The 25,497-nt window shown below is 40.7% G+C and overlaps 1 protein-coding gene across 1 annotated transcript; it reads right to left on the minus strand.

Moving 5' to 3' along the window:
• Positions 1–844: 844 nt before the first annotated feature.
• Positions 845–24,802, minus strand: pole (polymerase (DNA directed), epsilon). The gene is made up of 48 exons (XM_041787686.1): positions 24,600–24,802; positions 24,321–24,456; positions 24,148–24,228; positions 23,995–24,039; positions 23,822–23,914; positions 23,542–23,696; positions 23,300–23,444; positions 23,131–23,211; positions 22,935–23,042; positions 22,746–22,856; positions 22,568–22,653; positions 22,365–22,484; positions 22,141–22,273; positions 20,900–21,013; positions 20,590–20,802; positions 20,394–20,501; positions 20,147–20,275; positions 19,963–20,065; positions 17,964–18,110; positions 17,738–17,883; positions 17,455–17,603; positions 17,254–17,346; positions 16,569–16,871; positions 16,267–16,462; positions 13,452–13,666; positions 12,858–12,960; positions 12,697–12,777; positions 12,490–12,612; positions 12,172–12,381; positions 11,840–12,052; positions 11,611–11,754; positions 11,371–11,511; positions 11,096–11,249; positions 10,892–10,998; positions 7,957–8,133; positions 7,614–7,837; positions 7,251–7,471; positions 6,933–7,137; positions 6,595–6,768; positions 5,337–5,462; positions 4,582–4,714; positions 4,299–4,500; positions 4,083–4,214; positions 1,993–2,186; positions 1,690–1,890; positions 1,463–1,588; positions 1,280–1,369; positions 845–1,154 (listed from the first exon to the last, which is right to left on the minus strand). Exons 1-48 carry the CDS (start codon positions 24,662–24,664, stop codon positions 1,032–1,034), a joined length of 6,879 nt encoding a protein of 2,292 aa, XP_041643620.1. The 5' UTR covers positions 24,665–24,802; the 3' UTR covers positions 845–1,031.
• Between the last annotated feature and the right edge of the window lie 695 nt (positions 24,803–25,497).

Here is a 25,497-nt window from a genome sequence, read left to right on the forward strand (position 1 = left end):
TGTCTGTGGCTTTTATGAACATACAAGGATTTATTTTTTACAAGAAGTTAGTTGAACAAATTTGTTAAGATTTGAGATTTTTGCTTGTTGTGCTTTGAAAGAGTTGTGGACACCTTGTTTTTATCTATCAAATTTATTAAAAAGAAAACTAAAAGTAAAGAGAGAATGCTCTTTAACTGTTGAACCTCATCATGTTTTTTTTTAAATTGATTTTTACGCTCTCGGTCTTAACTTGGTGCATTCTGGTCTCAGGCAAGTCTTGGTCTGGGATAGTGTGGTCTTGAGTCCAACACTACTACCCTGGTGCCTGATTTGCCGTTTCATGGTTGGTGTTTGAAATCGCTTTGTGAGGCTCCTCCCTGGGACCAATTTGCCAGAGGAAACCATACCACAGCCAACACAGCTCTCAGGTTCAAAGAGGCATGCAAGCCTCTGTGATTCTGATGGCAGGGGTGGCTAATGAGGTCGTTAAGGCTTTTGTCCATGGTGGCCACAACCACCCCCAAATCCACATATGATTAGAATCAAACTCTAATGAATTCTATGTCCCTTGTGTTTCACTAGATGAAGGAATAAATGCTGATGGTGATGGAGCTGAAACAGTCCAGGTCACAAACTAACATGTTTAGCACAAGCACATAAGTTGCCAAGTAAGGAAAATATTCAGATACTTGTGATGGCTGATGAAGAGGACAGCCCTAACATTAAAAACTCAGGATATGTGAGGGATTTTAGAAATACCATGTATAGTGCAGTTAAAAAATCAGGTTTAAACACTTTAAAAGGCTTTATTAGACAAAAACAAGAAATGTACACTCATACATACTGTTATTATGGCATAATCTCAAGTTCAAACATATCTACAGTTGACATATTTCTCATCCAGCCTTGGTGTCCTGATTTAGCACCAATAAAAGTGGAATCTTGAGGCTCATGAACAAGTGCAAAAAGTGGGAAAGTTTCCAAGACTAAACAGAATGTGCCACAGATGTAGCAGAGAGATTAATGCACTTTAGTGGTAGATTTCACAATTAGTGAGCTTTCTGGTTGATGTGTGAGCTCATAACAAGCAGCCAGTCGATAGTCTCCTCCAGGAAGCTCATGTTGTAATGAGAGGCTATACTCTGAAACACGGTGATTTGCTCTGAGAAGCTCTTCAAATGGGAGAAAAAGAGGAAAAAGTCAAATGGGAACAATTACACACTACAATCACAACATCTAATAATGTATTTTTTATAACCTTTGCTGCATTTGACTGGACATATTTGATTGTCATTACCTTGGCTGGGAAAGTGAGGTTGAAGTCTCCTGCACATTTGCAGTACAAGGGCATGTTTGTTTCCTTCACTCCTTTACATTTTGTGCATACCTGAAATCACACAGGCTTTTAACAGTGTGGCAGCTTTAAAGATCATACTGAAGGTAGCAGAGTTTAGTTGTAGATAATCAGCATTTTTCTCACCAGGTCCTGCAGCGTGTAGCTCATCAGTTTCTTCTGCAGAGCTTCTACCAGAGCCATCTCGATAGAGTCAGTCTCATACTGCGCCTGGCAGTTTGAGCAGAACCACTGAGGCAACACAGATCCATCCTGAGGAGAGAAAATTATTCATCAAACTGTAATTTAAATAATTTCAAAAGACATTTTTAAAAAAGGAGCAGTAATATTATTGTTATGGCTCCTTCTCTCACTTGTGCCATTGACGGGTCCTTGCAGAGGTCAAGGTCACGACAGAAGTTGCAGTGATGGCATATGACCTCTGGCAGGATGTACGAGTTACAGGGGTCACGAAACTGCGCGTCCTCTGAAAACTCTCCAACATCGACGAGACGGAGCAGGTCCCTTTTCAGCTTATTTACCTGGTTCACAATGTTGGCGTCCAGTGAAAGAACCTGTATAGAGATAGATCTGCTGAATGGTCCACTGCATTTTTAATGTTTTTAGAGGAAGTCATGACCACTCAGGTTTTATTTTAGTACTTCAGTAAACATTACCTGACAGACATATTTGATAAACTCCAGTGCTGGGTTGTTGAGGGGCAGGTGTGATCCAGGCAGGACAGGGAACATCTCTGAGGGCTGGGTCACACTCCTGGTACCCGTCACCTTCTTCTGGATTTTTTGAGTGATGGTGAAAAAGTTTTGAGTGAGCTCACTCGACACATATTCCTGGGAGAAGGAGATCATTCCTATGGGAAAAAGTTTAAATCATAAATATTAGATTTGAGAGGAAAACTACTGAAAACATTCAGTGGCTTATGCATATCGCTATTTCAATAATGATTAAGTACCTATAGTATTAAAAGTACAATGGTATCTTCCTTACAACTGTAAGAATTTTACAACTGTATTTATTTACAGGTAGCATTCATTGCGCTAGGTTTTTAAGGTTTCCAATGTTGCTTTGATACACATTTCTAATTGTATATGGCTAATTTAAAGTCAAACTCTGTCTGACTCTGGTGCAGTTTGTTTATAATGAGAACATGAACCGACGATCTGACCTAACTGCTAAAGCTGCAAGCTTTTTTGGATTAAACTAAACAGACAAATATGATCTTCTGAAAAGTGATTTTTATTCCACTCATCAGGCTGCTGTCTGTCTATATTTGAAATATCACAAAGATAATTTAGATCCAGTGTTTTCACGCAATGACTACAATGGTCAATATACAGATTTATCTCTGGAGAAATAACGAATGTATGTCTGTCTATTTCAGCTCAAACTATTAAAGTTGCATACGTACACTATATGGACAAAAGAATTTGGCCACATACACTATATTATAGAATTCAGGTGTTTCAATCAGACCTGTTGCCACAGGTGTGTAAAATCAAGCACCTAACCATGTCGTCTCTATTTGCAAACATTTGTGCTCAGTGATTTTAAGCTTGATACTGTGATGGATGCCACCTTCATAATAAGATGGTTCATGAGATTCCACAGTGAACCGTAAGTGATACTACAAGAAAGTGGAAACGTTTAAGAACAACAGCAACGTTACCATGAAGTGAAAGACCATGCAAAATCATCGAGTGGGGACAGCAACTGCTAAGGGACATGGTGCGTAAAAGTTGCCACTGCTCTGCTGATTTTCTATAGCTGAAGAGTTCTAAACTTCCAATGGCATTAATGTAAGTACAAAAACTGCGGCGGGAAATTCATTGAATTGGTTTCCATGCATGTCAGCTGCATTCAAGCTCCACGTCACCAAATCCAATGCCACTCCAATGGAGTGGTGTAATGTACACCAACACTGGACAGTGGATCAATGGAAAAATGTTCTGTGGAGTGAAAATTGACATTTGACATTTTAGACAATGCTATACTTCTAACTGTGTGGCAACAGTTTGGGGAAGGCCCCTTTTCTATTCAAAGCAAGATCTATAAAGACATGATCTGTTGAGTTCAGTGTGGAAGATCTTCACTGGCCTACACAGAGCCCTGACCTCAACCCCATCTAGTACCTCTGGGATGAACTGAAATGAAGATTGTCAGCCAGACCTTCTTGTCCAACATCAGTCCCTGACTTCATAAAGGCTTTACAAAGTGAATGGGCACAAAGTTCCAGAAATACTCCAAAATGTTGTGGAAAGCCTTCCAAGAAGTCTGGGAAAGGGGCGAAAACTATAATACAATGTCATTACAGTCCCTATTGGTGTAATGGTCAGGTGACCCAATACTTTTGCCCATATAATGTATAAACTTGTGTATGCATTTATAAACCACCTAAAATTCTGTCCCATAAGAGGGCATTTTTATCACGGATCACACATTTTGATCCATTTGGATTTCTTTTAAAGCACTTTTTGTACTGTTTCACTTTAGTGTGGGAACTTTTATTTTTATTTTAATTAATTCTTCTATGTAATCTATAAACTATGTAGATGCAGCTTTAAAAAGGAGAAAATAAAAGAAAAAAGGCAAAACTTGCATTATAAACATCTGAAAGTAAAACTAAAAATAAGTTTAAAAATTCCCCTTTGTGTGTTGAACTGCACAGACTTAAGTTTTAATCCACTTAAATGAGTTTAATGTAACGTTCCTGCAAAACACCGGACAGGTCTTCAAGACTACTTCTCACCAGGAAGAGCACTCAAGTCCCCCACTGCCTGCTGGGAAGCCTGGCTACCACCACGTCTCTTTACCGGCGTCGCGCCAGGAGCATTACGTCTCAGCTCCTCTTTCATACTGTGGTAGACTGCTGCAATGTAGGCTGGTGTGGAAAAGCAAGTGTGTAAGAGTTGATTACGAAACAAGAAAATAAAAAATAATCAAATTTGTATCGATTGTGTCTCACCTGAGACAATCATGAGGAAGTATTTCTGACAGGATGCAGTTTGGGGCAGATACTGCATGATGTTCCAGCTGCTTTCAATCAGCTCCTCTACTTCATCAGTCTCTCCATCGCCGTCATCTTCCTCCTCCTCATTCTCCTCCTCATCCTCACTGCCCTCCTCATCCCCCTCTTCTTGTCTCTTTTTCTTCTCTTTGGCCCCATCCTAAAAACAAAACAACCAATAATGGAGGTGGTTTGATTTTGTTTTGTTCTTTCAATTATAGTGAAGAAAAAGTGGATTTACCTCTCCATACAGGAGGTTGGAGGGCAGTTTGCCCTTCACTCCGCCATAGTTGGCTGGATCCATCCAGAGCAGGAACTCCCAGCAGCGGGAGAAGGAGATGGACAGGGAGTGAAAGATTTCTCTGGAGTGGATACTAGAGGAGAAACAGATAGTTGGGATGCTGATGCCTCAGATTTTGGGGTTATATGAGGAGAGAATACATAGATGAAGATAATCACAGTTAAGCTTGAGTAGTATTGATCCAACAGTTAAAAGCACCAGTGTTTCCTTATGGATGAAAGATGCTGTCATGTCGCCTCCAGGGTGGGGACAAACATTTGGTGCTAGCCACAACATTTCCAAAATCCTATAAAATATTAACTCCAGAGTTGCATTTCAATTATAATGGCCTGGCTTCATCATTTATTTTTTCCTTCCATTAATCTAATGAGCAGTTTTCCCTTTCCATGTTTTCGATTTACAGAAGTCACTTTCTGATGGAGACCACAACACCATCTCCAGCAAACAACTCACTGCTCTAATGGATGTTTTTGGGTTTGTTTGTTTTTAGTACAGATGCATTTGTTTTATGTCCAGAATGGCTCTTTTTTATTATGTATGAATGTTTATGTTCATTTGTTTTGCATAGACCTTATAAAGAATAGTTCTAGTTTTCTTTGTGTTAGACAAATGATCCATCCATCCATCCATCCATCCATCCATCCATCCATCCATCATCTCTCAGAAATGTGATCTGCAGAGATAAGCTCTCTGACCTGTTGGTGATGTACTCAACATAGCCGATGGCATCATCAATCCTCCTTTTTTTGGTACACAAGATGATCCTGTTGAAGTTCCCGTACACCACAGTGGAGCCGAGACGTTTGAACTCTGTCACCAACCTGACAGCAGAATGTTAAAATAATTGGAAAAAACAGGGAGGAAATGTCAGTCTTTCACATACAAAAAGATTAAGATGTATTAAAAAAATGAAACATCACCACCTTGTGAAAATTTCCAGCAGCTTCCAGTATTTTTTTAAGGCCAGCTATCAATAATATAAGATCTAATGATGACCTAGCGTATCTCACACTCAACACAGTTCCTAAATATACTTTGCCATCCAAAGGTTCATTACATTGTGAATAAAAGACTGAACAAATTACTTTTTTGGCAAATAGTGAGAATATGTTTTTCTAAAACTTTGCAGGAAAATGTTTTTGGCAAAACTCCTTGATATTTTCAACAGAGAGTTTTCAGAAATGCTCTTAAAAATCCCTGATAATGTCCTCATTGTTGTCAATTTTTTAGGTATTTTTTTCCAATAAAGTTTCAGAAACTTCTGTGAATTTTTCCTGGTAAAATTCTGAATTTTTTCGGTAAATTGTAGATTTTTTCCAGGAATATGCTCAAATGTTGTCAAAAATGTTAGCCCTTGCAACAAATAATTCTTATTTGCACTTTGCTGACTGGCAAAACTGCTGATGTGCTCAGGAAAAGCAGGATGGGAAGGGTCAGCTGCCTGATACAGGAATGGCAGCTGCACTTTTACAAGCACCTGGCATGCTTTTCCAGGCCTGATCCAGCTCACTGGGTGCTCAGGACCCGGTGGGCTGGTCCAGACGCTGGAGGCAACCATATGCGTCGTGGGGGAGGCAGCTGCGAGGAAACCAGGAGAGACAGGGTAAGGGCCTGTATGATGGCCATCAGGAGACCTGATAAGTACAGGACCAAGGTTGATGCAGTGAAGTGCCACACTGACATGTGCTCTCATACCTGACCAGTCTTTACTTTACTGAGACTTTGCAACATTAAGCATAATCCTTCAGTGGCCTGACAGTGCAGTGTTTTAATGCTTTGTCTTGCTTTGTACAGATTCTCAGAAGTATAAGCATTAAATCTCAGCTGTGACGGTAATTGTAGAGGGTGGTAACCTCTACACATGAGCTTGCATAAAAATATATATTTTTTCAAAATAAAGAGAAGTCTTATAGTTTTATAGTTTTTTGATCTCAAGAATGATGTAGTACTCACTGTAGAAACACCTTCTTCATCATGTTGTGTAGCGTGCGGTGCAGTGCCGGGTCATAGAGCAGAGAGCTGGGCGAACGCAGCCAGCGGTAGAAGTGCATCACCTGATTGTCCGCATACACGTTGTGGTACTGCGTGATTTCTCTGACCCATCCAACCACCATGCTCTTCAGGATCCTGCTCACACGACACAGAGCAAACACCAAAGAGAACAAAACAATGAAGGACAATAAGAAGAGTTTAATAACAAAAAACAAACCCACAGAGTTTTTAAATTAACCCTCAGGCCATATGTGTGTCTGTACATATGAGTTTGATGTGTACACTAGGAGTTCATCCACCTGAAGGTGTTGGAGCAGAGAGCAGTCTCATCATAGCTGGCAAGAGAGCTGGCTCCCTGGTTTCCAGACATCATGTCCTCGAGAGAGGCTTGCTGGATCACATCAAAACTGACTCCCAGGCTGGCTCCACCTTCCATGTCGTTGACGTGTTGCGACTGGAGGATGGTGTTTACTGCCAGGCTCTGAAGATCCAACTCCACACACACTGAGACAGATCAGAAACATGACAGTTTATAGATACAGATAAAGATTTAAGGTGCATTTTCTGTCTGATCAGCTTGTTTGGCATGGGTTTGGTGCACCCTGGTCACGTGGTACCTGTGGAATAGCAGCCTTGAGCATTGATTTCCACCGAGGCCCTGTCATCACTTTCCATCACTAGACGACTGTCATCGGCCTCTTTTCCTCCGAGGTCGGGCCTTGCTGTGGGTGAGAGCCACAGCAAGTGGTTGTGTTTACGTAGATGCCTCGCCAGGAACAAGTCAGAGCCAAAGATGGACACATCCTGAGGCAAGTTCCCCACAGGTAGGTGATAATACCTGAAAGCAAGAGACATTAAGAGTTATTCTTAAAACTGTCCATAAAAAATGCAAACTCAGAATACACTACTGGAGACAACAGCATCAACAGTCCCTTATGCTATAGAATATTAAACCAACAGAGATACGAGAGGGCCGTTACCTGGCCATGTCAAACGCCTGTGACAGACAGCTGTCCAGATTTAGGTAGTGGCGGATCATACGCCGGGCACCGTGGCGTTGCCAGTCCAGCACATTGTAGCTGATCTCATCGACCACATGTACTGGAACAACTGGAAACTCCTCAAGAACTGGCATCCCTGCTGCCAGCCGCCGCAGTTCCCAGTTTGACTGCAATGCAATGAGGGTTGGCCCACGACGCTCGTCCTGTTTGAGAACCACAGACAAAGCAGAAGGATTATATAAAAATAAGACTTAGAAATAAACAGAAATCTGTGTGAGAAGATATTTCTTCTCTTGATTTAAATGGCTGAAGCTGAGTTTACCTTGTAGTTCAGTAGGATGCGCTGCAGTGCGCGGTAAATAGCCTTCACGTCGTTTTCAGCCCGGACCTCAAAGTTGTGTTTCTCAGGAGGGAGCAGCTCCTCTGTCGTCTTCTCCAGGAGAGCAGTGCGTTCAGCAGTATAGAGGTTACTCAGGTTGGGCATCTGGTTGCTTCGCACCTGAAGAGATAAAAAAAACATTAATATCAGACTCCAGGTGTGTAAACATAAACAGAAACTTCTCTGCATAAAAAGCCTTTTAAGTACAGTTGAAGGCAAAATTATTAACCCCCTATGAAAATTTCAGTATTTTGACAAGTAATTTCTCAAATGCTGTTAAACAGAGAAGGGGTTTTAACACAGCTTTTCCATTCAGCTTAGTTTTATTTTGGATCCTTACATTATTTGACTTACAAAATCACTTCACAAAAACTACCAGGGTCAAAATTATTAGCATCCTATTGCTAATTTTTCTGGATAACAGCCTGAAGTCGTTTGTTGTATTTTTCAACAACTCTCAGACACGTCTCCTGAGGAATCCCAGCCCATTCTTCTTTGGTCAATCTCTCAATCTCTCAAGCTCCTCCAGATCTGATGGTCTTCTAGCATAGATCTTGGTCTTCAGTTCACCCCACAGATTTTCTATGGGATTTAAGTCAGGGCTTTGTGCCAGCCAGTCAATAACATTCATTTTGGTCTTCTGGAGGTAGTTCTTCACCAGGAGACATGTATGTTTTGGGTCAATGTCGTGTTGGAGGACAAAGCGACGACCCAAACCCAGTTTTGCTGCTGACTGCTTGAGGTTTTCTTTCAGAATCTTCACATATCCTTTTCTTTTTTCAATTCATTTCCTCCCACCTTTGCGAGACTTCAAATTCCAGACATACTGAAGCATCCCCACTGTATAATATTTCCACCACCATGTTTCATTGTCAATCAATCAATCAATCAAATATACTTTATTGTCCCACTCAGGGAAATTTGTCCTGGACTCAGGAGCTGCTCCATAGATGCCCCCACAGCCACAACGACACAACAACACATCATCAGGCACAACAACACATCATCAGGCACAACAATACCAGCAAACAAATAATATTATACAAAATTGATGCATTCTAAAAATTCATTATAATAAAAACACTATACATATTGCACAATCTTCAGCCTCAAGAAGCATTGTTTAGGAGTTTGATGGAGGTTGGAACAAATTAATTCTTGAAATGGTTAAGTTTGCAGTGAGGGACTCTGTATCGTCTCCCCGAGGGCAGGAGGTCATATTCTGAGTGGAGAACGTGAGATAAATCGGTCACTATCCTCTGAGCTTGCCTAAGAACGGTTTGTTTATAAATCGACTGCAGGGTCGGATACTCACTCTTCCCCATCACCTTCATGGCCGTGTGCACCAGACGAGCCAGTTTAGTTTTTAGTTTTGTAGTGAGGTTGCCATACCAAGATGACATCCCATATCTGACTAAGCTCTCTAGTACTACCTGGTAAAATAAAACCATGACCTTTTGTCGACCCAAAATGCTCTCAGTCTGCGCAGAAAATACATTCTTTGTTGTAAATGAGTACACAGACTTTCAACATGCACATTCCAGCTAAAAGTGTCATCTAAAAAAACCCCAAGATACTTGTATGAGCTGACCTACTCAATGGGTGAGTCATGTATGATGACAGGGCTGTGGTCCCCTACCGATCCAGGGTCTAAGACCATCTCCTTAGTTTTTTTAACATTTAAAATGAGATGATGAGCATCACACCATTGCACAAACTTCCCTATTTCAGAGAAATAGGCTGAGAGACTAGAGTCTTTGTGCAGCAGACTAAGGATGGCGGTGTCATCAGAAAATTTAAAACTTTGCATAACTTTGCATTCCGAGAGGGTGTTGTTAACTCTAACCTGCTGGCTTCGATTGGTCAAAAAAGAAAGATACCATTTTGGTAAAAAAGGGCTGACACCCATCTGCCTCAGTTTAGAGATGAGCAGATGAAGCTGGAGTGTGTTAAAAGCTGAGCTAAAATCAATAAATAAAATCCGTGCATATGCTTTTGGGCATTCCAAGTGCTTGACAGTGAAGTGGGTGATGCTGTCGATGGCGTCATCTGTGCCTTTTCCCTGCCTGTAGGCAAACTGTAATGGATCAAGTGCCAAACTGACCTCAGATTTAAGCACAGACACCATGTATCTCTCAAAACTTTTCATAACAATAGAAGTCAGGGCCACAGGTCTGAAATCATCATTATCAACTGGACAAGGTTTCTTAGCTACAGGAACTATAATAGATTTTTTCCACAGAGCAGGAACAGTGTGTGAATCCACAGACTGCTGAAAGATAAGGCACCAAGCTGAAGTAAGCTCTTCTGCACAAGCCTTTAAGAGCAGTGCAGAAATACCACCAGGGCTTGTAGACTTTTTAGTACACACATGTTTAAAGATGGACTGGATCCTGAGTGGATCAATTACAATCCTGCAGCTAACATCAGTTGAAATGGCTTCCATGACATTATTGCGTTCCTCAGCAAAGTCTTGGTTTTCAAACCTGAGAAAAAAACTCATTCAGTTCATTTGCCTTCTCCCAATCATCATCAGTGCTGAGGCGTTTCTTGGTAGAGTTCATATTTGTGATGGCTTTCATAGAGTCCCACAGCTTTTTCGAATTCATTGACCTAAAAGTCTGTTCTATAGTGTCCTTGTGATGCTTCCTGGTTTCCCTCAGCCTCTGGTTGAGTTCTCTTTGCACCATGGGGGTGGTGTTCTTTTGTGAAATAATTTTGATTGTGTTTAAAAAAAAAAAAGCTTCCTGTTTAACAGCACATGGTAAATACTTTTGAAAAAGTGAAATTTTCACAGGGGGGCGGGGGCTGCCATAGCCTTACTAAGAGGAAGAGAGTCAAAGAGAAGTATGAAGAAATTAAAAATGTAATATTTTACTGTGTCAAGGACGAAAATGCTGGCTTTGCGCTGAGATGGGATGAAGAGGCCAAACAGAGCTTTGTGACCCTGGCTGTGATGGTACAGGTACATGTGGCGAACACTCCCTGAAATTCACAAGAAACTCAGATTAATAACACTGAGCTTAATATACTTTAAGCAAAAATATTAATTCAGACCATGCATAACCAAAACTAGGCTTACCAGGCTCCAGGTAGCTGAACTGGGCCAGAGACCTCATCTCAAGATGCTCCAGGTCAAATGTGTCAGCCTCCCTGCCAGCCAGATCCCTCACAACATGCTTGTTGACCATACACATACATCCAAGCTGTACTAGTGCTCGAAAAAGCAATGGGACCTGTAAGAGATCGCATTGATAATGAAGTATGTTTAAAATGGAATTAAACTTTGACTATATCACATGCAGAGTGTGGTAAGTGAGGTAATGACAACACTAGAGGTAATACAGTAAACTCTACCTGGGTTTCGTAGACCCCTTCAATGTCGGGAGCAGACAGTTCAGCGTTGATCTCGTTGATGTGCTCCTGGTACATGTCCTCTGGCACACAGTACTCATACAGATAATAGACCATGTTGGAGCGAGGCAGCATGCGGTTCACCTGAGGTCAAACAGGTTTGTAAAGATTTGTAATTAATTCGACCACACATGCTTTCATAAAACCGATCATAACAGCAACACATTTTGTTCTGCATCATGCCTTTTTGTAAGTGGTTCCCTCTTCTTGTTTGGGGACTTTCTGGTTGACGTAGAAGACCCGAGGGATGTTCAACTTCATGCAGTGGAGGTCATTTCCAATCACAGCCCACAACTTGTACAAACCAGGGTGACTAGTTTCTGCAATCTGAGAGGAAACGAGTCATAAGGAAAGCTAGATCCTTTGGGATTTTAACAGTTCACCTAAGTGAGGATAAACTGTTTTTTCCCACCTGCACTATCTGCCATGGCATGTCCAGGATGCTGCGAGCTGTTCTGCGGAGGAAGCTCCCAAGACCAGTGGTGGGGCCGTCTCTGATCACTCCGCCCCCCACAGGCTGAGCTTCACCGTCCATCAGCCTCCTCCTCTTCTTCCTCTCCTTCCTCTGCCTCAGCTGCAGCTCCCACTTCTTCTTATGGTACCGCAGCCACACAAGACGCTCCTCCTGTATACAAAGTCAATATTTAGTATTTGTAAAAGTTTGGTCATATTTTTAGATTAATCTTTTAAATATTAGCGCCAGTGTAACAGGAAACACTTCTGTGCTTGTTGCTGCTTGCTTACCCGTGTAGTTCCTGTAGGCGGGGGTGGCCCTAAGATCTCTCTCCAGGACTGAGTGAGCTCCACATCTTGAGTCTCCACCTGGCTGTCCTCTCCCTGAGACGCTCGCTTTCGTTTGGTGCTGATGAGAATGGCTGGCTGCAGAGGTTTGGCTGGCATCCCAAAGTCCTCGATGTCTGCAGCTTGGCCTACTGGGAGAGGCTGATGGGCAACCTGAGAGCGAGTTAAAGACAAAATAAACCAGAGAAAACGGCTTCACATCACAACTTGTACTGACTCTCTGAGCTGAAAGTGTTGCATTTTGCTGTGCTGTGAACAAACCTGTCTCTTGCCCTCAGAGGTGAATAGCTCACTGATTTTCTTCTGCTTGTAAATATCATTTTTCTCTAAGAGCTTCTTGTGGAGCCAGTCAGGATGCCTCACTCTGGGTACTGGATTCTTCACCTGATAAAAGAAAAACACGTTAAATTACCTGTGATATTAAACCAGGGTAGACTGATAATGTGATGAACCGTGGTTAAGTTTTACCTGTTGCAGAGCTGCAGGGATGGTGATGATTTTCTGAATGGCACTACCCAGCCTCTCAATGTAGTAACTCCAATCGAGGATCTGAAAGGGCCCAAAGTAACGTCACAGAGTGCAATCAAGTTAATTATCGCTGAATAATCCAGGCTTGTTTAAAAACTCACCGAGCGGATGTCCAAGTCATGCAGGCTGGGCATCTTCAGCCACTTACGGAGGAAATGTTTCTTCACACTGGACTCAGCCTGAAAGATGGCCAGAGGAATGGCCCTGATGAAGAAAGACACACATCAGTCACTGTCACTCTCAAAGCTTTTACTCTGCTTAGATTACAAAGTGCTGCTTCTAGACAACATTTAACATCAGGAAAGCAACACTGACATCATTTTATTTGACCCCATTAACAGCAGAAAATCTAACTATCACCATGGCAGTTTTTTTTCCTTTGGAAGGAAAGACAGGCAAGAAGAGCTTAGGCTTTAAATTTACAGTAGCAGAGTTTTCCTGTAAAAAGGCAAGGTCACCTTAGGACACAGAGTTTCACTGCATAAATATGTATGTTCACAATGTGAACATACACATTTAAGAGAATAAAATTTCAGTAACTTATTGTTTTACCTGTGATGAGTTCTAATCTTAACATTAAAGGTCTTCTAGAGCAGTATAATTGTTTAAAATGGGGGTTGGTTATATATACTTAGTGTTTAACAAGCTCCATCTTCACACCCACAGAGTTAAAAAACAAAAAAATGTTGTCCCACCTCTCTGTGACAGGGGAACCCTCTGGTTTTCGGGAGATAACGTAGCGGCAGCTCAGACCTGCATCTTTCACCATTTGGTCTCCCAAGAACTCAGCCAGTCTCTTAGCTGTACTGATCGAGGTCGACTTCTGCTCCCCGTAGTCCTCCAGCCTCCTTGACATCGACCTGTTCTCTGAGATCAGTTCAAACAGCTCTGCATCTGGCATGTTTGCAGCCTATAAAAAAACGTGAAATAATACAAACAGTGTTTTGTGAGAAAAGTAAGGATGGGAAATCAACAACAACAAGATTTAGATCTTCATCCTTTGAAACAGTTTACTTACAGAGGACAAATTTCGATAAGATTTAGTGCCAAAAAAACTATAGAAAACTTAATCCTATGAAAAATAGTTTGTGTTAAATGTTACAAAAGATGACTAAACACATTCAAAAGCTGTTATCTAACTATACTCACCTTGCACTGTTATACCATGCATGTAGGGTTTATATAAATTTAAGGGTTGACCGAATAAGGGCCGATATCAATAGATTATTAGTAGTGCAGCTGACGGACAACTCATATTTGGAACCGAGATACATTTGTTATGACAAACAGAATGTACTTAATGTGGAAAAGTAAAACTGCATTAAAAAATAAAGGACAATAACGCTCTGTCAACATGAGAAACAGCGCAGAGCAACACAGTAGCAGCAGGAAACAGGAAGTGATGTCATAAACTCCCTGTGTCAGTGCCACTTAGGCCTCAGTGTTGATTGGCTGGTATCTGTATGACATCATGTCAGTCAGATTGTGGGCACCAATTAATTTATTTTTGCTGATTATCAGGGAAACAAAATGCTTAATGCATAATCAGCTAAATATTAAATATCAGCATCAGTAATTGGCCAGGTAATTAGTTTACCCCTAATATAAATCATCTATAAGTTATCATTTTTAGTTGTTACAGGTCACATATTATTCAAAATACACTTTTCAGGCTTTTCTAGAAAAATATGTGCCTCTGGCCTGTCCACGATCCCCACAAGAATCACAAAAAAACCCCCCCCCCCCCCCCCCCCAAAATGTGTGCTGAAACAAGCCGTTCTCAGATTTTCCCCCCATGATGTCATGGGGTAGTTAGCACCGCCCCCAGGTTAGGTTGGCCCTCCCCTCTTGGAAGAAAGTTCCACCCTGCTCTCCTGATCCTCCTCTCAACTGGCAGCTGAGAGGAGGATCAGAAGTGCCACATCCATTTCCTGAAAGGGGAGGAGTCAGACAGCTCATCAACATTTAAAGCCACAGAAGCAGCTCATTCTGAGCAGGGCTGAAACAGAGGGTTTTTAGACATACAAGAAAACAATACTAGAGTGTTTTTTCCAACAACACACTTCACAGGCATGTTTGGGGAACTGCTGAGGCCAATATAAACTTGTCTTAAAGGGGTAAAATATATGACCTTTAATGTTTTTATTAATTGTAGTATTGCTATGGTGCCAATGCAAGGGTAAAAACAGACTGTGCACCCCTAAACAGGTATTTTTAAAACTCATGAATTAATATTTGATTCTATTTGTTTTGCTCGCAATAGTACTATTAGTTATTAGTATCGTTGTATTTTTTTCTCTATGTGTTTCTTTATTCCAACCAGGGCTAGACTGGTAACCTGGCATACGGGGCATTTTTCGAGGGCCGCCACACTTTGGGGCCAATAAGGTTATTTTTATGGTACTTCTACTTAAGAATATTGTGTCCCTGGTGTGCACCTCTGACAGCAGGAGTCAGTGAAAAAGCAAATACACATCCTATAAATTGCTTACCGTTTTTACTTCTTGGTTTTGTAGTAGTTTGGGGGATTGATTTCAAGGTTCATTTTATCATAAATCTGCACATTTTGGCACATTTGGTCAATTAATTAAAGGGTCTGAAAGGGTGATGTGGTTATTTCATGTAAGACAAAGGGGAAAAATACTACTGTTCACTGGTGCTGCCATATTTAATGTATTGTGTTGAGGTGTGGGGGGGAACACCTATAAAAGCACCCTACAGACAATGTGCACATAAAAAAAAAGCAATAAGGATTGTGCATAAAGCGGGTTACAATGACCACACCAATCAGCTGTTTTTAAAGTCAAATGCGTTAAAATCTGGTGAAATTTAAAACAGTACAAATAGTTTATAAAGAAAAAAATAAGTTACTACCTGGGAACTTAAATAAACTGTTCTCGGTCAGAGAGGGAGGGTATGAATTAAGGGGGGAGCACAATTTAAAACAACCCAGTGTTCGTACCACTCTTAAAAGTATGTATATTTCTGTCCGTTGGATGACACTGTGAAATGGTCTAGAAAAACATATGACAATGAGTAAAAATGTCAAACAACTTAAGAAAAGTTATAAAAAAAGCTATTCTTGAAAGGTACAGAATCACAGGAGGAGAGCCAAGTGTTGTCTAAGGGCTGTTCGATTAATCCTCATGAAAAAAAAAAATATTATAAGTAGTGTTATAATTATTATCATTTTCTTTCTTTTGTAACTGTTAGAATTGAAGAGAGTAACTGGGGGTAGGACTTGAAAAGCTTCAGCTTCTTCCTACTTCTTTTCAGACTCATGAAATGCTTTATTTATTGGTTGTATGGAATTATGGAATTCTATACCCTTGGAATTGAATTATTTTATTGTTGTTTTATTTTCATTGTTTTCCAAAATAGAGAAATAAAATTAAAAAAAAAAGATATTGATAAAATGGCATTACCCAGACCTCTTAACCAGTCTAGACAATGCTTTAAATATTCTCTAATACCATGCATATTGTACATCGTTTGATTTTAGTTTTTTACCTTGCTGTACAGAACATCCAGCCAGTAGTCAGCCACTTTGGCCACAGAGGCATACACCTCCTCTAGAGTAGTTCCCTTGAGGAAAGCCTCAAACACTGACGACTGAAAAATCTTAATGAGCTGGAGCTCTCCTCTTCTCTTCACTTCAAAACCTTTCAGCTCAGCCAGAGAGCCGTCCTCATTGAACACAGCATACCTGAAATAAAAACAGAACCTCCATAATAAATGATACAACTCTGAATAACTGTAATAACTCTACATCCTAATATGACACTAAGTGAAATAAATCCTTTCCTGTTTACCTTTTCTTCAGTTTCTTCCCCTCCTCTTTGGATGCAGGTAAGATCATGGCCAGGTACGGTCCGTCCACCTCAAAGAAAATGCTGTTCTCTGACCTGATGTTGTAGGTGAGGGAGGCGGGGTCGACCAGCTCGTGGTATTGGTCATTGGTGAATCCTTCTTTCACCATGATGTTCAGCATGGCCCCGGGGTAAGAGATGGTCACCTTGGGCTTCTTCTCATTGCTTGTCTTCACCACAAAGTTCTCAGGAAAGGTGTTGGGGAGGACGCACCAGATACCGTCAGTGTCCAACTCCAGGGGCCGCCTGAGGGATAGAGAAGAAGAAATTAGAGACATGATGTGTTAAAGGAAATGTATCACAGCCCCTGGTAGTTCAGATTTTAAAGCGCCTTTGTCCACACATCTCTTCTAGTTGATTCTTTACTGTAAAAGTGTAAGTGGTATTTTATGTCAAAAAAACTCTTCTTTAATGCTCTATCAATACCCTCTTCTGAAATTTATCCCCTGGCAGTGGATTTAGGAAGTAAAATTTTAACTTTATGAGAGCTTAAGAACTGGGGTTTGTTGCTGTGATAGAGCATTATATAAAATTTATAAGGAAATGAGCAAAGATAGTAAGTCAAAGACAAAACTGCATGAATTTCTCTGACTGAAAAAGTTAATTTATCATATCTCCATACACTTACCCTATTTGTTCAATGAGCTCTCTGGCCTGAGTGATGATGTTGGCTCCGGTGAAGCACACAATACCAGCCATCTCCATGGAGTACCAGCGCGCCCTGGTGGACGCCGGAGACAAAGTCAGCACCAGCAGCACGGTTTAAGAGCTCATGTTAAAGTAGAGATAAGAGGGAATTTGAATGATGAAAACTAAAGCTTGCTCGTACCCTTTCCTCATGACGTAACCGTAGAAAGAGTTGAGAATACACTTGTGAGCTAGCTGCAGAGACTCATACAGGATTTCCATGTTTTTGCAGCGTTTGACCTCAGCAGCATCCCCGATGTCCTGAGCTGCAGAAAGCTTCTTCTTCCACACCTTCATTAAAGATGTTAGGAAAACAAGATGTTTTCGAGGGAAGAAAAGATCAACTATTGTTTGAGATTCTAAATGAATTAATTGGCAATAAGAATTATTGTTTTTATTTGCAGTCAAATCAAACTATACTGTACCTTGTGGAGTCCTTTGAACTCGTACCGCCGATCTCTGAAAGCTCTCACTGTGTCGACATAAAAAGAATTTTCTCTCTGACAGATGGTGGTGACTCGCTCCTCCAGCTTGGTGACGTGAGTTTTCTTGTAGGCCTTCTTGCAGTAGTCTAAGATGAAGATAAAACCCATCAAACTGTGCTTTTGGTAGTGAGCAATTTAGAGATCTTTAATGAAAATCTAAGATTACCTGCCAGACGTTTCTTCTCGTGTTTGGCCTGCTCCTCTCTGTTGAGAGTGTGGAAAGCTCGAGGAGGGCCGTTGGGGAAAAACGGCGGGAACTTCTCAGACTCAAGTTGCTGCTGAATGCGGTGGAACTCACTACGGCTAGCTGGCACTTGATTTAAAAAAAAAAAAAAAAAAAAAAAAAAAAAGAAGATGAAAAATTAAACACTGTAGGCAAAATTTTAGCAGAAGCTCAAGGCAGGGATTTCATTGCACCCTACCCCATGTGTATTTTTGTACAGCATCACTGGATTTATTCAGGCTTCTTCATGTTATTGTAATGGTAAACAGTATGAACATTTAAACATAATCAAAAATGTGCTCAACTTCTGTGACACATGGTGATGTAGGGAAGAAGTGACCTTGTTCAAGTTTCTCTGAAATCTTGAATTTTAATAAAAGAGGGACAAAGTATGTTTTATAAAGTTGTCCAAAACTTTGCTTGCGTTCCATTATCCCTGACAGTGAGCTTCATGTAGCCAGGTTTGTTATGACATAGCAAAACTAATAGGGCTTGTCCATTCTATTGAGCAGCTTGGCTCCCCCAGTGCAGCAGGGGATTTGCTTTTCCACCACAACCAAAGCTACCGATTGTAGGGTATGTCAAGAGTTGATGGTGCTGTGTTTTGAGTCCTCATCAATGTCATCCAGTCACTAATACTGACCTGCTGATAGTCACATGTGTTTTCACTTCTGGATTAACGTTTCTTATGACATGACAAGAAACTAACAAAACAAAGGAGAGTCTGAGTTAGAGCCTAATGTTCCTGCCTGATCTGATTGTCTTTACAGCTTCTTAATGCAAAAATCAAACTGTTTCTAAGCTCAGACTGACAGCTCCACACGCCGCTCTTTTCCCATTGACTCCCTCTCTCTCTCTTTCCGTGATCAACAAACAAACAATAATACATACTTATCATCAAAAAGAGAGAATTTTCCTACATAGACGATAAAGAACAGTCTTCTGATGATTGATTTATGGGTCTTTAGTAAAAAAAATTAAAAATCTATAATATTTTTTGGATTGGGCAGTAGGAACTGCAAGCTTTATTAGCAACAGTTAATAAATTAACACTCGTTAGTTATTACATAGAAAAGACTTTCTCTATCATGGGACAAATGTTTTGAACATCTACAGCATATTCTTTTTTAAAAGTATGGAACTTAATTGTCTATAAGAAAGGAAAAGGGTTAAACCTTTGACATTAGTAAGCCAAGAGAAAGTTGTAATCCTGGCAGTGTGCCTGGTCTGGCCTTATTTCACTCGCCGTACACAACTATTGCAAATAAATCTTGAGTTTTGGTCATGTATCGTAAACGTTTCAGTCGCACAGTGAATGCTGAGATTAGAACAACATTGTTAAAGAGAAGGATGCATTCGGTCTGAGCAGAGGTGGGGATAAAACATGTCCCATCCCCGGATAAAAATGCATCATCAGAGGGTGGGATATCAGTGACAGAAGGGGGAAAATTCCCCCCAGCAAACTGCACCCTGCTAACCACTCTGACGTCTGTACAGCTTCAAGTTAGAGTGAAAAAACCCCATCAGAGAGCAGAATTACTCTTGCAACAACTATCTGCACAAAATCATAAAAACAAGAGCATAAAAAGCTTGAATTAAACATGAGATGTCACTCCTCCACCTTTGTGTCCAAAGAGGAAAACAAGTAAATGTTTCTCTTTTCTCTAATGACCTCAGAATATACAGACGCTACTACAAGAACATGAGCTGTAAAGAGCAAGTGCAAATTATCCACAAGTTAACTGATCTTGGATGACATTCTTATAGGAAAAATAAAAACATATCCAACACAGATGGCAAACATAATACTCATTGCACATAAAGTATGAGTAGAAAACATGGATCACTTAAGCTTCACCGGTTAGAATTCAGATCAGAAAATCTGGATGTATCGTCACAAAGTGGCATGTTTCTGGCTTCAGATTCTTAATATTAAACTTACTGATTTCTCCTCTCCACTGCCAGGTCATCCTTCTCTGACAGGCAGCGCCAGGTTTGTTAAAGTCACATGCAGCACATGTAGCTTCATCAACCATCGCAGACGGCTGTAAGAGTATCAGTTCATTATTAATCCAATGCTTTTCTATATGTTTTTGCCATAAATTTTCTCTTGATTTTAATCTTACCTGCAGGCGGTTGGTGAGGATGATATTGGGGTACATCGCCCCAACGTCCAGATGGTAGATAAGTGGACATTCAATCCTGTTTGGAACCTCTTTCAGGGAAGTTAACTTCTTTTTGATCTCATCACAAACCTGAGGGAAAATAACCAGGACATTTTTGTTTTTATAGCTGAGAAAACTAAAAAAGTCTGATGATTTGACACTAAGAAGTTAAAAGATTATTAAAGGAACAAATCAAACATCAACATACCTCATTAAAGTTGATGACCTGCTCCAAAGGGATGTTCTCCTCTTCCTCAATGGCATGACGCATCGTTCTCTCAACTCTTTGCAGCAGGAAGTCGAAGGCAGCTGGGTTCTGTAGACAAACCAGACCAAATTGTCATGCTTAAAAAACAGCCAAAATTCAGAGGGAAAAAGAAAAACAGGAGTAGGCTACTGTGTACCATTTTGAAGCGGCAGGGGATGTCACTGCGGAACACGCCAGACTCCAGCGCCTCCACATGGCCTCCCACGTAGGTCTCAGAGTCCAAGACGTGGCCGTCGTCTGTCAGCTTGTTAAAGACCTGCTCCTGCTTGTTGGGGAAGATGATGTTGGCATGGAAGGCCTGCACCATGAGCAACGCTTCACACAGAGTGCCTGAGCCTTTACGAAGCACCTGATAAAAATGGACAAAACAAGAAAGGAAATAATTACTACTCAATATGAAGGCGCTTTCTCCCTTCTATGACAAATGCATCATTTAAGAGACAAACCTCATCAGGCTCCATGGGGATGATGGTGCACAGAGCGAAGATGAAGGGGTGGACGTATTTCATGTACAGATAATACGTGGCCACAGCATCTGACACTGAGTAGGTGGCTAACGTCTAACAGAAAACAGAAAAAGTTAGAAGAAACATCAACAAAATGAACCCGTGATTTATTGACACTCATCTAGGGATGAGCGAATGACACTGAAGCTTTTATTACATCATGAACCATGTTGTGTTTATTCAGTGGGGCATGTATAGCTTAGGAAAGTGCTTCATCCTACTGGACTGTTCAGAAACTGTTGAAGTATAAAATGCAACTAGCACATGTAAGATAAGAAGAGTTGAAATTATCTGGTAAATGCAAAAAAAAAAAAAAAAAAGACTTAACCATTACATCTCTACCTGATACAAGGTAATAATGCTTTCCTAGTAATCAGCTAACTTCAGCCCAATAAGTGCTGTTTAATATTTGATATTTATGCCCCTGTGATACACTGAATGGGACTGAGGCATAATAGGAGCATGAGTTGACCTCCACCACACCCAGACGCCTTCTAGTAGTGTTGAAAATAACCATTTCCATGGTGCATTGTGATGCAGACGTGGGTGATTCTGCATTGATGCAGAGGCAGCTAATAACCAATGCTGACACTCTCTTTTTACCTGCCTTCCCTCTGGCAGGCTTAGAGTCATGCGAGCCCACACCAACAGGCTCAGACATAGCTTTTTTCCCATGGCTATTAAAAAACTGTCAGAGGAATCATGACTACCATGTGCAATAATCTAGACTGCTCTTATTAATTGCTATTTTCTTGTATCTGCAGTAGCATTAGTCAAATGCAACACTACTAAGCCAATCAAGTCCTTTGTTATGAATGTGCTAGCACATCAACCCAGAAATATTCAATAAACTGCAGCGTTAAGGAACGAGTCAGGGAGGATTAGAAAGAAGACGGCAAACAGAGACCTTTAAAATGAGGATAAACAGACCATAATGGGCTTGTTATGTTCATCCGTTGCAGAAATGCACTTAGACTCATATTTCTCAATATTAAACGGAAACTATGAATATCAGTAAGGTGCAGTTGCTTTTGAAACACTTAAACTATTTTACATGTTATACCAGAGTTTGATGCTTCAAACCGTTGGATCTCTTGTTCGACACATGAAGTATGAAATCCTTAAGTTCCATAAGGCTTTGTCCACACATTAGTAGTAAAATCTGCAGTCCAATTCTGTACCTGAGGCTCCTCGGTTGCCATGCGGCACATCTCCTCTGGGTCCAGCTCCACAGGGTCGTAGCCCAATTTAGCCTTTGCTGCTGCTTTCAGATTGTGACTCCCCACTGGCAGGTAGCTGTCTCTCTTTACCCACCTGACCCAGAGGAAAGGACCTGGTTAAAATCTAAACCTGAAGTGTGTTAATCACACTGTCATCACTTTAACCACGTCAAAGATGTTCAAACCTTAAGCAGTCCATGTGAATTGCCTGACTGGACTTGTACTCTCCTTGACTGTCCTTCTGGAAACCAATCTCCCGATGCATGCTCAGTCCATGCAAGGCTGCTCGAGTCTCAACGAAAGGCCTAAAAGATCAGAAAAAGAGATGAAGAGCAGACACACTAGAGTAGTCAACTGTTAATCTAATCTACAAATGGAGGAAGCTCACCAGTCAAAGAAGTCTCCGTTGTAAGTGACAAAGATGTTTGGCTTAGTTTCTTGAACATGATCAAACCACCTCTGGATGAGTGCAGCCTGCAGAGAAAACGTATTATTGCATTTATAAAAACACAGAGAACCACATTTGTTTCTTTTTTTTTTTAAAGTGCTGTTATGCATTTGTGTACCTCATCATCCTCATTGAACACAGTGAAAGGCCCTTCATACTCGGGTTTAGGAGTGAACTCAAAGTCTTCAATATTCTCAGAGACAATCTCTCTGTTTGTGATGAGAAACCCCTTAAAAAGAAACAAAAAGTCAGTGAAAGTGACTAACGCCTCATTAAGATGGTACATAATGAATAAAGTACAACTCACCTGTCCATCAATCATGTAGGAGATCATCATAATCTGATCACTCTCTGCGTCTGGGAATTTGAGAGGAAGTTTGGTGGTTTCGATGTCAAAAGCTAAAACAACGGGATCCTTAAAACAACAGGAAACATTGCATTAGTGCCACAAATACCAAACCTGAAAAGTAACCAATCTAAACATAATTAAGTGAATTATATACCGGTCGCTCCACAAGATCATCCCTCCGGATAATCTCTGGTGGGTAAGCGCTGCCTCTGTATCGAACATTATACCAGTGAGCCTGAGAAACAGACAGTTATTGTTTACTCAACTACAATTTTTATCAGTTTTCTAAAATCATTCAGAATGGATCAGACATCTCTCTTTACCACATGGATCTTGAGGTCGATGGACAGTCGAACATGATAGGGCACATCATACTCCCTCATGTCCACTATGTTGTCTAACTGGTCTGAAATGCTTTTCATAGTCCCCTCTTCATCTGCTGAGGTCACATTGCCTCCAGATAAGGCACTGAAAACAAAGTAAGGACTTCAACAAAGCAATAATAGCCTGAAAAAGGTGTTCAGCTGATGTATCATGTGACATGGGACTGCTGGTTTGGATGTACCTTGATAACATGGAGGTGTAGGCATCATTTGATTGCTCCCTCTCTCTGTTCTTTCGTACTGCTGGGGAAATCTCACGCTTGACTTTGATGAGATCATCCACAGTGTTGAAGGATAACTTGATATAGTTTCTCTTCAGACCAACTAGATGGTTCGGCTGTGGGCAGAGAGCCAGCACAGTAAGGGTTTGGTACAAAACGTGGTCCAAATATAAACACATCATTTGTTGTTGTTAGTGTTGCCATGACTGGTGTTGTCAGACTACTCTCAGTAAACTCTCACCAGATCAAGATCCTCTTTGGGCACACCTTCAAGCTTTGCCACCTTTCCTTGAAACTTCTTTGACAAGAATGAGATGACTTCTCTTTCACAGTTCTGAAAAAAAAAGTATCTGTAATGATGGAGTTTTAGCATCTTTTAACAGATAAAAAGAAGCAACAGACAGACACATGTACCTTTTTAGTGGCGATGTAGAAATATGGCTTAAATGGGAGGGCCACCTACAAAAGAATATGCAAGAGAAGGAATATGCTTGAGTAAGTGTGTTATTACACAATAATAATGGTAAAGGAGCCATAATGATTATCTTGTATCCAATGTGAACTCACCTTAAACCTGTTTCCATCCTCCTGTATGAAATAATAGTCCACAGCACTGATCATCCTCTTGTCGTCGTCCAGGATCTCTGTCTGGAAGCAGAAAGAGTCCAAAGAACCACATTATTTGCAACTTTAAATATTTAGATGTCCATGCAGCTTTGAATGGACTGTGTTAGACTTACAGGGTGCATGTTGATCAACCAGCCCGTTTTCTCCCCCGGTTCCCTCATCCTGTCGAAACCGAAGCGGGCGTCCATCTCGTCGGTGAACTGGCTGCGCTCAAGCCGCTTGAGGGCTGACATCGCGGATCCATCGTCCCTGGTTCAAACACAAAAACAGCTCCGTTTAGAAAACCTCTTCCTTCTGAAACGCATTATTCTCCCATGAATGTCACTCACAGTATATTGTTAATGTCCATACTATATCAAGAGTTTAGTTAAAACGTGAGCATAGAGACTTACTGGTTTTCCTGATCTCCCCCTTGTCCTCGCTCTGCTTTGTACCTTCCACTGTTTTGCAGAACCATCTTTTATGGTAGTCTGCCGCCTATAACTTGTTGAAATACACTAAACTGCCACTCAGTTGACAATGATGCGTTAAGTAAAGTACATTTAGAATTATAGCTAAAGTTTCCGGTGCCGAAGTCTCTACCACTGTCACTGACGCGGATTGTGTTTTCTTACTTTGGCGCGTTCTGACAGCTCCCGCGAGAAAAGCACTGAGAGACGCATAAACAAAGATCGTTTATTGATGAAGTATTGAATCACTCCGACAAAAAAAATCCCCCGACATTCCATCTGGTGACATACACAAGTGATTTTCATTGAAATGTTTACGAGTCACCCTGAAAGCATTTTCTTAAGAGTAAATTCCTTTATTAAAACATCCTTGAGGTTTAATAGGTGAATAAAATTTTCAATACAAAACAATTTCACGTTGTTATTTATAGATTTTTTATTGTTCATTCATCAAAGTAAAATGAATCAGAATCAGAATCAAAATCAGCTTTATTTTCCAGGTACAATTACATAACAAGGAATTTGACTCTAGTTAGCTCAGTGTACAGGAATTAAACATTAGACACAGAAAAATCACAAAAATGATAACGTATTTAAGAACACAATTTTAACATTTACACTCTTGTAGGTATTTTTTTCTAGAATATAAAAGGTTGTAAGTCAAACTGTGCAAAGGGTGCAAGTTTGCTGACTAGACATGATCAGAAGTAAAAAAAAAATACGCAAGGATGTGGACAGATTTACATGAGGTAGATGAGATCATTTTAGATAGTTGATTAGTGCAATGTGCATATGAGGTGAGACACTTTACCACAGAGAGCCTTCTTACAGTATTTGAGTT

This window comes from Cheilinus undulatus, linkage group 5 (assembly GCF_018320785.1).
Source record: "Cheilinus undulatus linkage group 5, ASM1832078v1, whole genome shotgun sequence".
Lineage (NCBI taxonomy): Eukaryota > Metazoa > Chordata > Actinopteri > Labriformes > Labridae > Cheilinus > Cheilinus undulatus.

What these genes read in the sequence shown, in the direction of transcription:
- pole (XM_041787686.1), bottom strand. Translation starts at nt 24,664, where the DNA reads ATGGTTCTGCAAAACAGTGGAAGGTACAAAGCAGAGCGAGGACAAGGG. An exon ending in GGGGGAGATCAGGAAAACCA is followed by an intron (nt 24,457 to 24,599) that starts GTAAGTCTCTAT and finishes TGTTTGAACCAG; the next exon opens with GGACGATGGATCCGCGATGT. An exon ending in AGGTCATCAACTTTAATGAG is followed by an intron (nt 20,276 to 20,393) that starts GTATGTTGATGT and finishes ATTTTCCCTCAG; the next exon opens with GTTTGTGATGAGATCAAAAA.